This window comes from Ceratosolen solmsi, unplaced genomic scaffold, assembly GCF_000503995.2.
Source record: "Ceratosolen solmsi marchali unplaced genomic scaffold, CerSol_1.0 scaffold48, whole genome shotgun sequence".
Classification (NCBI taxonomy): Eukaryota; Metazoa; Arthropoda; class Insecta; order Hymenoptera; family Agaonidae; genus Ceratosolen; species Ceratosolen solmsi.
Window position 1 is genome coordinate 1607483 of NW_011948440.1, and position 15463 is coordinate 1622945.

Sequence of the window (15463 nt, forward strand, 5' to 3'; positions counted from 1 at the left end):
GTACTTACAATTTTGCTGTTACAAAATTGAATTTCAATTTTAAATGAAACACGATGTCTGCTGACAATTGCATACTTGCAATTTATATGCGCAAGCTTCTTGAAAGTATGGAATTTCGTTTGATTAAATTAGATATGTGGTGAAATTAATTACGAATAAATTAAAATCACGTCTTACTGATACTTAAAAGTGTTTCTCAGCCTTTTACGAGAAGGAAACAAGTTTCCTCCAAATGAATTATTTTCCGAATTTTTGTAATAATTGGAAAATCGAAAGTCGTAATACCGTACTTCCAATTACCAACCGATTCATTATCAAATCCAATTTACGAAATAATTACCGTCAAGATTAATTTCATTAAAGAATTGAAATGAAATGAAAATAGAGAAACTCTTCGCTTTTATAAAACTGTAGAATACAACAACCATTTCCATTAAATGGTTTTTCTTTAAAGAGAATATAATGAATTTTATTAATGCCGCATGCTTGCTTATACTCATTAAAGATCGTTGTTTGTTATAAGAAAAATCTTGATTTTCCTCGATATTTAAAGTAGACGTCAAATAATTCCAATCAAATAAATAGAAATACACGATGTGGCATGCGGAATAATTCTTGTTTTAATGTGGAAAAACGTAAATAATAATAATACGATCGATACAAGGTTAAATGAAGCACGAAAAGTAGAGAGTATGTAGTCGTGAATCAATTATCCGCGTAAAATTGATTTGTTGACATCGCTTTATATCCTTCCCCCTTCCCACTTGCGTCAGCGTGGACTCGTAAATTAACGAACCGCCACTCGGAGTAATCAAGGCTCGCTCATAGCACGTGCTCGGCAATCGTTGAAGCCGATTATAACGCGCGTCGACAGAAATGCAAAACCGCGAAGCGAGCATTTCAAATCTATTCGATCGGTGACTGTTAATGAAGGCCTTTTCTCCTCCTCCCCATCCTCCTTCTCCTCCTCTGTCAACCAATAGCACCGTCACCACCACTGTCTCGCCCCCACGGCACTATTTAATTTGCGGGCTCGTATCCGAAGGCTGCTGTCTTAATTGTCGGCCGATTGCACATAATTCCAAGTCGATTGTCAATGCACTATCATGGAGGATGTGCAGGACGAAGGGGATGAAGAGTATTCGTTAAAAAAACTTTGGGCTCTGGCGCCATTTCGATCTCCGTCGTATTCGTAAGGGTTTCTCAGCTACTCGCGGATCCGCTTATCTCTCTTGCACGAGCATTTGCGTTAGTCGTTTACGTAAATCTGATACGTTTGCTTCCGCTCCTGCTCTTATTAATTATCGAAGCCCGTCGTTCGGACCACGTGCTTTTTGCCTTTCTTCTTCACTTTTTTACGATTTGTCCCGCGCGTACATAAATTTAAATACGATTTTCGATTAAAGGGGGAGTATAAAAGACCGATGATATTATACCTATTAAAACTGTACTCGAGTTTATGCGACAGTTGTGGAGGCTGTTTACATTGGAAATTAAATTAGGATGATCTTAATTTTTGCTATGTGGAAATTATGAAAATCTATGTACTCATACGAACGAGAATAACTTTTACAGGCAAGAGTCTCTCTATTTAACAAGCTTTGCACGTATCGCGTATTATTATATTTATTATAAAGAATCGTTATTAATTAAGAATACATGTAAAAGCATCGATAGGATGGGGAATATCGCATACGTAATATTTTTTCAACTTTCTAATTTATTTATGAATTTATGGATTTGGTATTGTTAAATGCTCAGCACAGTGAGGTTTAATTTAAATTTATTCTATGAATTCAATGTAATGGAATATCATTGTAAAGATTACTGACCCGTGTATTTGTCTCTATTTATATTGTTGCATTAACATTTTAAGATACAAATTTTGATAATATAATAAATTATTCATTAGACTAAATAAACTGCAATTATAAGATTCTTTTAAGAAGTAAATATTAGTAGCCAATGACAAAGTTTATATCAGTTTATATCATAGAAAAATATTACTAAATTCAAACAAATAATTTTAAGAAATCATTTACATATGGTTTTCGATTAGCAATGCACGTATATTTTACAGCTTGGAAACATTCCAAAATGAATATATCTTTGTACGTTCCACTTTTTATAGAGAAAAATTAGTAATATTAAGAAAAGTGATGTAACGTCGACAAATTAAAATAAGTGAGTGAATGTACACGACCTTTACTAAATGTATTTAAATATAGTATATATAATACAATTGTAATATAATAATAATTGATATATAAAATTAAAATAATCACTTTGACAATTGTAAAACTTAACTTAAAATTTTCTACAATTATTTAGGAATTAAAAGTTTATTGAATTTATTGTGATAAATAAAATTCTATATAAATTTGATTTTAATAACATGTAATATAATCATTAAATTGAAATAAATTCTGTTTTCTTTCAAATTCCATGTACGAACTGCTTCTTTATTATTTTATTTTATTTTATTAAATTTATTAAAAATTTATTAAAAAAAATTCAAAAAAATTTTCTTTATTTACAAACCTTACAGAATAATATCAATATTTATTAACGTGAAATCTACAAAATAAAACCTGGAAATATTTAATCTTCTTAAAATGTTAATCATCGGGGTCTTACAGTATTAAACACATGCTTAGTATAATCATACGGACTAGTACCGTTGTACAGTAAATGACAAGACTACTGAAGATTATTATTTGTATACCGGTCGAATGCTTTTAAGCAATTGTGCAATTATTAAGAAAACTATTTCGATTTTTTAGCAATAATTATTGCTCATTGTTGCCTCGGATAATTGCTAATAACAGTAGTAGTCTCTTATAAAAGCAGTGGTAAATTTAATTTCCAGTACTCTATTATCTTATTATAGTTCTAACTATCATTAAGAAATAAATGTGATTAATGATAAATTTATAATAATTCATAATGGTTTTAAATTGAATAAAGCTTTATTTCGTATTATCCGTCACATTGATAATGTCGCTAATTTATAAGGGCTTATTGCTTCAATTTTTACTAATATGATGAATTGCAATTGTTATATTTTATTAGCATCGACTTTAGTACTAATAAAATTATTAAGGTCTCGGAATGATGAACATCGATAGAAAATACACAAGTTTGTTTAAGAAGGGAACGCAAGTATGAAAACAATGAAAAGTATCCTGCTATAGAGAACAAGAGCATAACTACGGCAACAAACCAAACGATGACACACGAAAACTCATACAATTATCAAATAAATAAAATACATGATAAGATAGTAGACTCAAAGCATCTCTAATTATCTCCGAAGACGGGCTCCCCTTTTCACACAAATACCAACTTACATACGAATAAAGCTACTTTATATGTAGTAAGTACGGAAGATGCGGTCGTTTGGCGGTACATGGTCGCGCTTTTTAATCACAATAAATTCCCACGTCGGGGAACCCGCATCCAAGTCTTTGATCTGTTGCACATCTGTAGATGATGGATTCTAGTGATAATTTTATTATTACGCTTTAGTGTAATTTTCTAGTTGTTCAAACATTTGATCGTCGCTGCACTCTTTTATGTCGATCCTCCACCCTTTTCTTTCTAGCATCTAAAAATTATGTATGATGATTAATAAACGCCATTTCTCGGAATTGTGAAAAAGTTTAGTTGTTTACTCAGCACTACTATAATAATCAAACTAACTGTACGACGAGACAAGTTATATAACGAGCAACTAATATTGTTTAGTGCAGTGCCCCTCCCCAAGTCACAGCTTTTAATTAAAAATTTGACTCTTACAATGTAAAATATCGCCGATCAACTTTGAGTTATTTTTCCACGAAACTATCTTTTAACATTACAACAGATATATTAGAGAAAATAATTCATGATCGTATTATTTCTCATAAAAATCAATAAAGTAAATCAATTTCGAATTCTCTTGTTCGAAGCATTAAGGGCCGTTTAAAAGTGTTTAAACGATTTTATTCTAATTTTCGCATAATATGTTTATAGAAAAATCTAATTATCTATCCACGTAATGTCAATTACACATAGATTGATTAATAAAAATCAAAACTTTATTTCTTTTTAAATACTTAGTTCATTATAAATGAATTGCAACAATATTTAAATATTCTTCAGCAGAATTTTCGATATTGTTTCAAATAATTATAATATCAATAATTTACGAAGTATAGAAATTTTTAATTTAAATAATATATCTTAAAAATGTCTAATGTAATTTGAATTTTTATATAAAATTCTAAAATTTTGAATAAAATAACATAATGTATCCTCTATGATTTTTCACATATATAAATAATAAAACCTTATTTTATATGACAGGATATTTCATCTTTATCCCACTCGATTAAATAAATTCTTTATTTATACATTATAATTAAAATACGTAATAGGAAGAATATCTCATAAATGGAAAAAATGTTTATAAATTAAAAGAATAAACGATAAAAAAATTAATATGTAATTTGGTGGTAAAAATATATTTTGTTTAATATATTTAAAAAGCGATACCAAAAATTCCATGCAAAACATTATATTCACAGATTTCACCATTTTCACTTATTAATACTATATTATAACACCCAATGAACATTACATTGTTGTAAATAGTACTTTGAATAATAATATGTAATGCAGAATGAATATTACATTGATAGGAGTAATATACTGTATATAAGCGCTTGTATTCCTAATGAAAAATGGATATAATATTAAAATCCATATATATTGATTTATAAATTATAAAATAGTTAAATTAAGATCTTTTCATGAATTCAGAATTCATTTGTTAAATATTACATTGAAGTTAATTTGAATATTAAAATGAAATATAAATAAAGTATTTTATTATCTTTTGAAAGAATCATTAGCAATGCTTGAGAGTTCTTTAATTTTCGAATTAATATTTTAAACAGGATATTAGTGATCTTCACAATTAATATATAAGTTATCGGCAATAATTCTACAAGGAACTGACATTTTCTACTTTATTTTACTCGATGGTTATGCATAAATTACCGACTGTCGAGAATAAATTTTGACAAAGTATCAAAAATTAAATTTAACCATGCGGCATTCCAATAGTAGTAAATAGTAAAAGAAGGAATTTGTTTTCTGGACTTCTCGATATACTGCTACTTCAATTTGCCATCCAAGATTTTACATTAAATTCAATTGTTTTAAAAAGTTCTGTAAATGAAATGGATCTTCTCTAGTAGGTGATTTTCTATCGGACTAATGGAAAAAAAAATCGTAGAGTTGAAATTCCAGTTCGATGGAATCTCGAAGAGAGAGAGAGAGAGAGAGAGTAGAGACTCTCACCAAAACCTGTAGAAGTAAGCTCTATATCGCGGTGCATACGAGCAATAAGTAAAATGGAAAACAGAAAGACGCAGTCCACCACTGTTATATACCTCTGATTGCTTCGTATGAACTGTCAGGTATTCCACTTGGATGACTTTTTACATTTCGATACAATCGTATCCCCGAGAAACGACAGTTTCTGGTTGAAATTTCTGTCGCACCGCGTTTATTGAAAGTGCCACGTTATTCCACGCTCTCATATTTGAATTTACGAGGGGGTTTTGTTTAAACAAAGTATTTATAAATAAAGTGAAATTTAGCGTTTCGGTAAATCTTAGCATTTATTGAATATTGATTTATTATTGTGATATTTCTAAATACTTAATGCGTATGCACGAGTTTATGCTTTGTAATAAAAAGATTCACGTAACCTAATAAATAGAAAGGTGGCGAACGAATTGATACGCGTAGTTTAAGTCGATTGTTTTTCTACTAATAAATTTCATTTGATTAAACGTCAATAGACGTATTAAATCAAGCATATTTTTATATACATTTAATGAACATTTAAACACGCGAAGACATTGTGGCCATACTATTATACAACATTTTCGCACAAATTTTGTTTCTTAAAAATCGTACTACGTACTTTCTGTATTATTATTAGATCAAATTTGAAAATAATCCCCCGCATAAAAAAGACTTCCGTCGAATAAAAGAAGAGTGCGAAAGTTTAAAAATTTCTAGGCTATAAAATAAAGTTTATTTACGTGAAAAGTTGAAGGTAACGATACACATGATTCACAAAAATTCGAAATAAACAATCTAATGACTCTCATATTTGAGTTTTAATAAGCCAGTAAATTAAAAATCCCTGAAATACGCCCCTAACCCCATGAATCCATGAACAAATAACTTATCGATATTCCAAGACAACCAACCAGCGCGGATCACATAAGAATGTTTATATCTCTATTTACATGTATATTTTACACAAACGAAGCTACGTACTCGGTGAATTCCACGTAACCGAAAAACAATAAAAAAAATGATCATGCCGTAAAGCCGCATATACTCACGCAAGTACACAAGTGCACCCAAGGGCACAGCGAGAGCCTCATTGCGCTTCATTTTATTTTTATTTCTCCGCCGTATGCAACGCGAATCCACTCCCTATTCGCCGTATTTCAAACCTCGACTCAACGCTTCTTTAACAAAAACGAAAATAAAAACAAAAACAAAAAACAGCAACGAAATAAAAAACAATCAGATGAGAAGATGAAAGGGGTCGCGGTGGTGTGGCGAGGGGAGAGGAGGAGGAGAAGGAGGAAGGCAAAAAGACTCCGACGTTCGCTAACTGTTTTCATATGAAATCCCAGGCGACTCTGTCTTCAATATGTCACATGGGCTTCGGCTCGTGACCGGCGAGCCAAGCGCAAAGCTCATTTACAGTCAAAGCACGGAAATAATAGTTGTTTAGTGACCTGCGCCACTGCATTCCACATCTCGCTACGTGAGCATATCTATTCCTTGGGTCATAAGCAAAAATACATATGTATAGCTACTCGTCCCACCCTTTTCCTACAATCATCATCACTTTATTTTGCGGATATAGAGAATGTGCATTTGGAAAAATCCCCGCAAAGGCGGAATATTGTGAAAAAAAGTTATGGCACTTTATATTTACAATTGGATAATAATTTCTTTACGATTTAATAAAGCTACACTCGCTACCAAATGGCCAGTTTTTCAATGGACTTTCGACTCAATCCTCATCTTTCAATTAATCCTGCGCTCAATTAAGAGAGACATGGATTTCAGCGACAAATCAACGACGATTCGTTCAAGTCCCAAGTTAATCTCCTCCTGGCTAACAAAATACAATACGAAACGACTTTTAATGAACATTGTTATTATTTTCAGTTTATGTTTGCTTTGGCAAAGCAATTTATTTCGATTATAATTCTCAGCGATAATATAAAAATTCGCCAACCACGTAGATTGGCGGCTACTTCTAGTTCACAATGTCAAAAACTATCCGTCTAATGATTGATGAAATCTGGATTTCTCAGTAAGGAACCAATGTTGAGTACAGTGATACATTGACACTTGAAAACGTGAAAATTTAATTTATTTTACTTACCGCTTACCAATTACAAAAGCTGGTACGCCCGACATTCAAGCTCGTCATTAATCACACTATTTCCCGCGAAACAATTAATCGCACCGTACCCATTAATAAGCCCTTGAAATGAAAAACGAAGAATTACGAATGAGCGAGGAGCGTAGTAGAAAAGACCGTAGCCAGAGCTGAATACTCTCTAGGGTCCCGTGTCAATTCCCAGCACCGATAAACGCGGTCGTGCCCGTGAAATGGCCCACTCGGCATCCAAGTGATTCTCGGGGAAGCGAGCGTGCGATCGCATACCTGGGCTTTCCGGAATATCTGCCTCGGCTCCTCCTCTGCTTCTGGCATTTTTTCGGATGGGCCAGGACCAATGCCTTTGGCGAGGCTGATGGAGGTGTTCGCTCTGTCCCTGTAAGTCGCTGTCGATCCGGAAAATGAGCCGCCGGCATGTATACAAGAGCCCACCGCTCCCCACCGATTCCACTCGCGTCCAATGAAAAGTGTATAACGCGAAATTACGGCGGCACTCCAACTGCCTTTGCAGTGAGTCGAGTAGACCTTGCACTTTTTGCTCAGGGCCCGACGTCGATGGGATGAAGTATTCTGCGGTCGCGTATTTTCCGCTTACGAAAGTTGAATTTCTCACAAATCGAGCGTTGCGAGACTCGAGGAATGGCGGCCGGTGAGAAAGAGCGCGAATCGCTCTGTGCTCGATGATAAAAGTTGCCAATGGACTTTGAATCTCTAAATCTCGGTGAAGCCGTTGTACTCAACATTGGAGGCTCGGTAACTTTCGATTTATTTTAAAAGTCCTTTTTTTCTTATTTCTTTCTTTCTTTTTTTTTCTTTCTTTATTTTTAGCCTTTAAGGAACGATGCTCCAGCACTAATCGAACGATTCAACTCGCGGTAAAATTAATTAACCGCGACGTCAACGTATTTACGAACGTTATTATAACATGCCGCATGTCGCATCTCGCATTTCCCGAACTCGCTCCCAAATATTTTCACCTTAATGTGAGCGATAGGAGTTAAATCGTTCGCCAAATTTTTCTTTCATTTATATCTTTACGTCGCGGCTCCTCAACTTTAGCGCTACTTTAGCGTAAATTAAACTTTTGTTTCGCATTTCGCAACTCTGGCTTCGGCTGAAGCCACGCGGCATTTATTACCATTATTATATTATCACTTTACAATACGGCCGATCATAAATAACGCTCGAGCGAACAAAAGCCAAGGAAAAACGAGAGAAAACGCACGGCGCATAAAGTACCAAAATAATTAGTATCCCGACGACTCGGATGGATATTCAATTAAATTTCACGTGTTCATCGGCCATCGTTTCATTACGTGTTTGATATATTAATGGGAAGGCGGCCGGGAAAGGCGGGTAGGCGCGCGCACTCCGTGCACACGTTTAGACGGCAAAATAAACTTGAACGCGGGAGAACTTGTTTGCACAATTTCATTCCTCTCGCTCAGGCCGCGGCGGATCGATCAATTTTTTGCGCCACCATAAGCCTCCGACCGAGCTCGGCGCGTTTAGCAACTCCGCTAAGGTGAAAAACAAACGGCGGCGGCAAACGATCGCTTTCGGTACGAGCCTTTCCTCAATCGTCCAAACGCGAACTCGCACTTGCCACCTTCACCGCATCTCTTAAACGTCGCATCGGCATCCTTGGCGCTTACCCGTGGCACTCGCGTACTTGGCCGCACCGTACCGCAGACGCGAGACAACTGCTTAGCCAAGCCGCTCGATTACAAGGATCAACGCGCCCGACGACATCTAGATGCTGGCCCGCGTGTGTTTTGAAATGCAGCAGCACCAGCACCAGCAGCAGCGACAGCAATAGTAACAGTAACAGTAACAGCGACAGCGACAGCGACAGCGACAGCGACAGCGGCGGTGGCGGTGGCGACAAAGGCGATAATCTTCCATTAGATTGTTTACGTCGTCCCTCGCCCCGAAAGAAAGGCCAACCCGATGGATTCAACAAGGTGGCATTCAGCTCGTGGTTGGTGAAACGCCACGGGAAGCCGATCGCCCGCGCAACATTCACCGGGCCAGGGTAACGTAAACTCGTAAATGGATGGGCTGGAGGAACGAGCGGATTTATCAAATAGATTTACGTCCCCTCTCGCCCTGCCTCGAATTCACACGCGGACATGACAACTGACGGACAACGCGGGCCACCACCACACTTGGGATTATCACAATGGATCACAGGTGCGCAGGGGAGGGAAGAGGAAGCGAACCCGCGTGTACACGAGGAGCACGAGCGTCGCACTCTCCACGTGCTCGGAGGAAAATCGCGTGCACTCGAGTATTATGAGATGCCGAGGAGAGTTTCGCGCAACAAAGCTGAATAACGTAGGCTCGCTCTTGAGAGCTTCGAGCCTTTCACTCTCGCTCGAACGACTGCCACTCGGTCGGGAATCTCGTACGCTTTTGCTCTCTCTCCTTCTATGTCTCTCCCACACTTCGTCTCTCCTCTGCTTTCGTTTCGCTCGTTCTCCTTCTTATCTATAGTCGCTGCCCATGTCCTTTTGTCCTTAGCGGTCTTTCCTTCTATTCGCCGCCTGAGTTTAGCGCCTTTATTTCTTTCCGCTCTAGCTATCCCTACCGAATACTTTATCTCCCCGCCGGGTCTTTTTGCTTTTCGTGGTCGAGTCTTGAGAGGGTAGGAAGCGTCGGAAACAAGGTACACGTGTGTACTGCACGGTTCCGCGACTTTCTTGCGCGGAAGGAAGTCTGCTTCTAATTTCCGCTCTTGATATTTTTGTTTCTCTTGCTCTACGAAGTCTCCCTCCTACTCTTCCAGCTCTTTTTATCATTGGTTTTGTTCGCATTTCTTTTCACATTACGCGCCTGTGCCATTATCGCCTTTTTTTATTTACATATTTATTTATTAAAAATATGTTTTTTGTTTCTTTTGTCGTTGTCGTCGTCATCCTCATCACTTTCTCTATTTTTTTTCTTCTTTTTTACTACATTCTTATACTTTTACATTATTTTGGTTTATTGCTTTTGTCTATTACACCTTATATTTTATTTTCGTTGGCTGTTTGGAATTGATGTGTGCTATAAAGTAGCAAGTAGCATCCCTTCTTCGGAAAGTATAACATTGCGGAATAGCCAGCTTTATGACGTTACACGGTCTTGTTTATTTCAATCCGATTATTTTTTAAAATTCTCCCTTTTAATTAAATACCAAACGCTGAAAGCCCGAATTGGAAATACGGACACCTTTGTATTAGGAATGCATTTATATTTTTTTTACAATTTATAATCAGTCTGCGATTTGACAACTACAGTTTCTATAATCAATGAATGATCTATAAAAGAGAGAACGTAAATTATAGCTGCGGGTGATTTATAAGCAATAGATCTATACTTTCTAATCGGCAGCGTATGATTTACAGTGATGAAAAAAAATCTCATAACGGATAATTAATAAAATTGAATGTTTGTATGTTACATAATATTTGTTTGTGCATACAAATTGACAAATTCAATTACAAAGTACTTGTACTTTTTACGCGTTCTAGAAGTATCGAACATTTAAGAAAAAATATAATTCAATCGTGCTTTTCTAATCGTAAATTAATAATTTATATTTTATTGTGTATTCTCAAATCAAGAAGAATCTGCATTTTTATCCTCCCGTTGGGGGATAATTTAATATTCAAAGGAAATTTTAACACTGTTTGAGAGAAACGTTAATCTTTTTATATCCATGTTTGCGACTGCATACGTATCGATAAAAATGTGTCAAAAAATGTGTTACTTTAACGTACGTGTCAAGTTATTTCTACATGCCTGTCAAGTTCTGAATTTAATTAACCTCGTAAAAAACAAATTATTTGAATAAGAAATCGATTTATGAATATTCAACAGCAACAGTGATTGTCTTTGCACGGAATTACTTAATAAATGACATAAAAGTGGAAAAGATTTTTGTCGAGTTCAATTATTAAAAATGATAAAATAATTGTTATAAAGTAATTCATAGTCACGACGACAGTCATCATATTCTGATGTTTAAGAAAAAAATAAGACAGAAGAAAACAAGCAAATACTTTTTACAACTGCTATATGGTATTGGGGTATGCTCTCCTCGAAACTATTATCCCAAATGTCTTTATTCGCTTTCAAAAAATTAATTAATGTCCTAAAATGTATTTTCAAGGTAATTTAACCATAGAGTATAAAAGTAATTATTCCTCGAGTGTGACAGAAGAGTGTAAGTGGAAAGACGCGTTTCAAAAGTGCATATCGTCAAAGTATATTATGTAATAATTTTCAAGCCAAGAGAAAAGGGGTCAATTTTTCAATCGCTTATAATATTTATAAATATGCGTGCGCATATTACCTCGTTTAAATTCAAAACTCTTTATGCCGTACTCGAGAAATATTACCTTACTTTACGGCGTATGCACCACCGATATATCATCGATGGCGCCCTCGTTTGCGGTTCACCCGAAAATTCAACGAAAATCCACTCGACTATAAAACCTGTACACGCGGGAAGAAAAAACCAAGTGCATTATAATGCTGCGCAATCTCTTTCCATCTTTTGATGCTTTTAGACGGAGTAAAATTCAAAATAATTAAAAAGTTTATTTATAGAAAAAGTGCAAGGATGCATCGCATTAAGAATACAATGCGCAATAGCGCGTGAATGTATACAAAAACTTTATATCTAATATTTTTCCGAAAGTATAAACTCGTTAACGTAGGTTAATAAGAAAGGCTTTACAGAGCTATTCAGGTATTTAAAGCGTAAGAGCTATACCTATTGATAATAATCCATGTAGTATCTTACAAGTAACAATACAGCATACAAGCGCTTTTTAATGAATAAATTTTAAACATTTAATTCAAAACAATTTGTTTTTGCTTTATGTATTTATTTGTTAATTTATTGATTTTATTATTATTTTTTTTAAATAAATTTGTATTAATATACGAATAAATTTTATACTATTTATGGAGGAGAGATATGCTATGATATAAGATTTATTAATAAAGTTTAAATTAATCAACAATTCTAGGTACAACTACTTAAAAGCCATTCTCTTTATGTTCTAACGTTTTTAACAGTTCGTTAGTTTAATATAAATAATTCACATGAGCGCATAAGCCATTCTTTTGTATTTATAAATAAAAATAATTATTTTTTACAGTTTTATTCCTTTGTTGATAAGAATAAATAAAAGTTGTTTTAAATTAGTCATTAAATTTATAATAATACTTATTCTTTTGTTCAGCCTGATGTTGACTATCCACATACACGAGATAATTAATATACTTTTTACACTAATTATTCGCGTTACTTATAATTCAATATAATTTTAATTAAATTATAAATGTATGCAAGACTAAATTTTTAATGATTCGATGAAATATCATAGATAGAAATATCCTAGATATATCATAGCTTTCAACTTTTAAAATATATAAACCAACAATAATTACGAAGTTTCAAAATGTGAGATAACCCGAGTTGAATCATGATTTTAATTTACATTATACGGGACTAAACTATCTTTACTAGTTAAAAATTTCAATTAGAGCCTGAAATCATAGAAAGATGTCGTATAATGGCAAAATATTTACATTATCGAAACATTATTCATAACAAACATTTTTCATAACACGTCGATAAAAATAAAATATCGATTTGCTTTACACTCAGCAAGAAATTAAACTGCTTAGTAGATTTAGAACATATTTTCACTTTCGACATTACATTTGCATCGGTACTACTCTTCTCAGTTGTCTGAGTATTTATCCGATGACCTGACGCACATAACTTTTATCCGGTGCACATCCATTAATTCATAATGAAAACAGAAACAAAACATTTCTTTTTATTTTTATATCCTCTATGTACTTTTTATCCCTATCTGGCTCAATAAATAAATCATTTCTACTCGCAGTAATTGTGAGCGTACAAAATATCCATTAGTCACAATGTTTCGGAATTACACAAGATCCCTGCTTCAGATATTTGTAATTTCAGATCATTCATGCATATGCATGAGAGATTACTTTTTGTGGGCTAGCCAATGCCGTCTCGGCATTTAATAATTCAAGAGTGTTCCGTCGATCGAGTCAAACATTCGTTGACGAGGCGATTAAATAAAAAGATCAAAGACAGTCAATAAATACACATCGGTCATGATTTAAATAATAGAATTCTGTAATAAATCCCAAAGATCCATCATCTTATTACACTTATCCACGCGATCTGTGCGATTAGTGGGAGATGCAGTAAGGATTGAATGTAGCAGAAGTAATAGTGGTAACCTCGACGTGCATGTGCGAGCCTTGAAGGAAGGGAATATTATAATAAACGTGAGAGAAAACGCCCATTCCCCTTACGTTGCACGGCGATGGCGACGGCGACAAGGCGACAAGGACGTCACGCGTGATCCCGTACGTGTACACAGAGAGAGAGAGAGAGAGAGAGAGAGAGAGAGAGTGAGAGAGTCGTCCATCACCTATCTTTGGCTTTTTTCAGACTACTGAGTTCTCAACTTTTGTACGGCAGCCGAAATACATGTGTGCGCACACTGATTTATCGCTGCGCGAACCCAGCGATGCTATTCAGAAGCGCTACTTTACTTTCTTAAGCGAGTGCACGCTTTCCTCTTTTGCTCTTACTGCACGACTCATCTTTGCGAGACAGCTTGTCATCCGTTTAACCATTACTCCCCTTCACACTGTCGTCTGCATTTCCTGTTTCCCGCTCTTTCCGAGGAAAGCGATACCGATCTTTTGGGTAAGTGCGACAGGTGGGTTCGTGTTTAGGTTGCATCTGCCGGAATTATATGCGAATTGTTGGTGGGTAAACTTTTTCGTTATCATACAGTCGTATAAAATATTATTTGATAAATGAATACTCTGCCAGTGATGAGTGAAGTATTATTCTAATAGTACTTAAAGATACTTGTACTAATATGTGGCTATGTATCTTGTTATACAAATGAAGGCTTATAAAGTGTTTTTTTTTTTTTTGGGAAAATCTGCGATACTCTTTCAACGTGAAAAATAACTACATTCACTGCAGCTATAATTGCAATAACATTTCTCTTTTTTAAATGTATGGCATAAAATTGACTGTCAAGCATCATACCGATTGTAATGTAAATAGGAAGAATACATCCGATTGTACAGCTATCATTTGGGGCTCAGATAACACATACAACCTGGATATAAATCAGGATTTCAATACAAAGTTTGTATAAACTCTGTTACTCGATTGTATCAAGGGAATGTCTATTTATTGCATTAAACAGTTAGAGTTAATTAATTTAAATTAAATTAAATATATTAATTTCATAACATCGGAATTTTTTCAAATACACCATTATAATTAATTCATTCATTTGAAAAAATATAATATCATGTCATTATATGATCAAAATTAAAATTAATTCAAATATGTCAATCAGATATAATTCATTCCCACTAACGAACTAATAAAATAAATCCTTAAGCCTATAAGTAATACGATTGTAAAATTTGATCATACCATTCATTCTAATTCTATTATATTTATATACTAAATAGATAAATTTATTAAAAGGAATAAATCGTAAATAGAGATTTTCTCATTTAAGCTCTTATAAATTAGAATACTCTCTTTTGCATATGTTTTAAGTTTAAGGTCTAAACATTTTCATTAATCTCTATTAATCATACCAATTACGCAAAATTATATACATTAAAAACTGAAATTTTCTCATGGACCATTATATTCTATTCTACAATATTTTTAACATACCTATTCACTTTATAATTCGAATTAATTCGTAACTATGTCAATGACCGAATAAAAAATATACAAAATCTGTTGTCTTTATTTGAAAAAAGAACATTATGTAAAAACTTCATATCTTCACCTTTCTTTACGGCCTAAATCAATGTTTTATTAAATGCTATTGTATTTTTTTATTGTTTCAATTTTTATCTCAAATGTTTTTCTTTAGATAAATACAT

The 15463-nt window shown here is 34.2% G+C and overlaps 1 protein-coding gene across 1 annotated transcript in view; it reads right to left on the minus strand.

The window, feature by feature from the left end:
- LOC105365630 (homeobox protein 5-like) overlaps nucleotides 1–9172 on the minus strand; it is a 374046-nt gene extending 364874 nt beyond the window's left edge. Inside the window, exon 1 of the mRNA XM_011503844.1 lies at nucleotides 7757–9172. Coding sequence (XP_011502146.1) covers nucleotides 7757–7804 — 48 coding nt within the window. The 5' untranslated portion in view covers nucleotides 7805–9172. The remainder of the gene's footprint in view (nucleotides 1–7756) is intronic.
- Between the last annotated feature and the right edge of the window lie 6291 nt (nucleotides 9173–15463).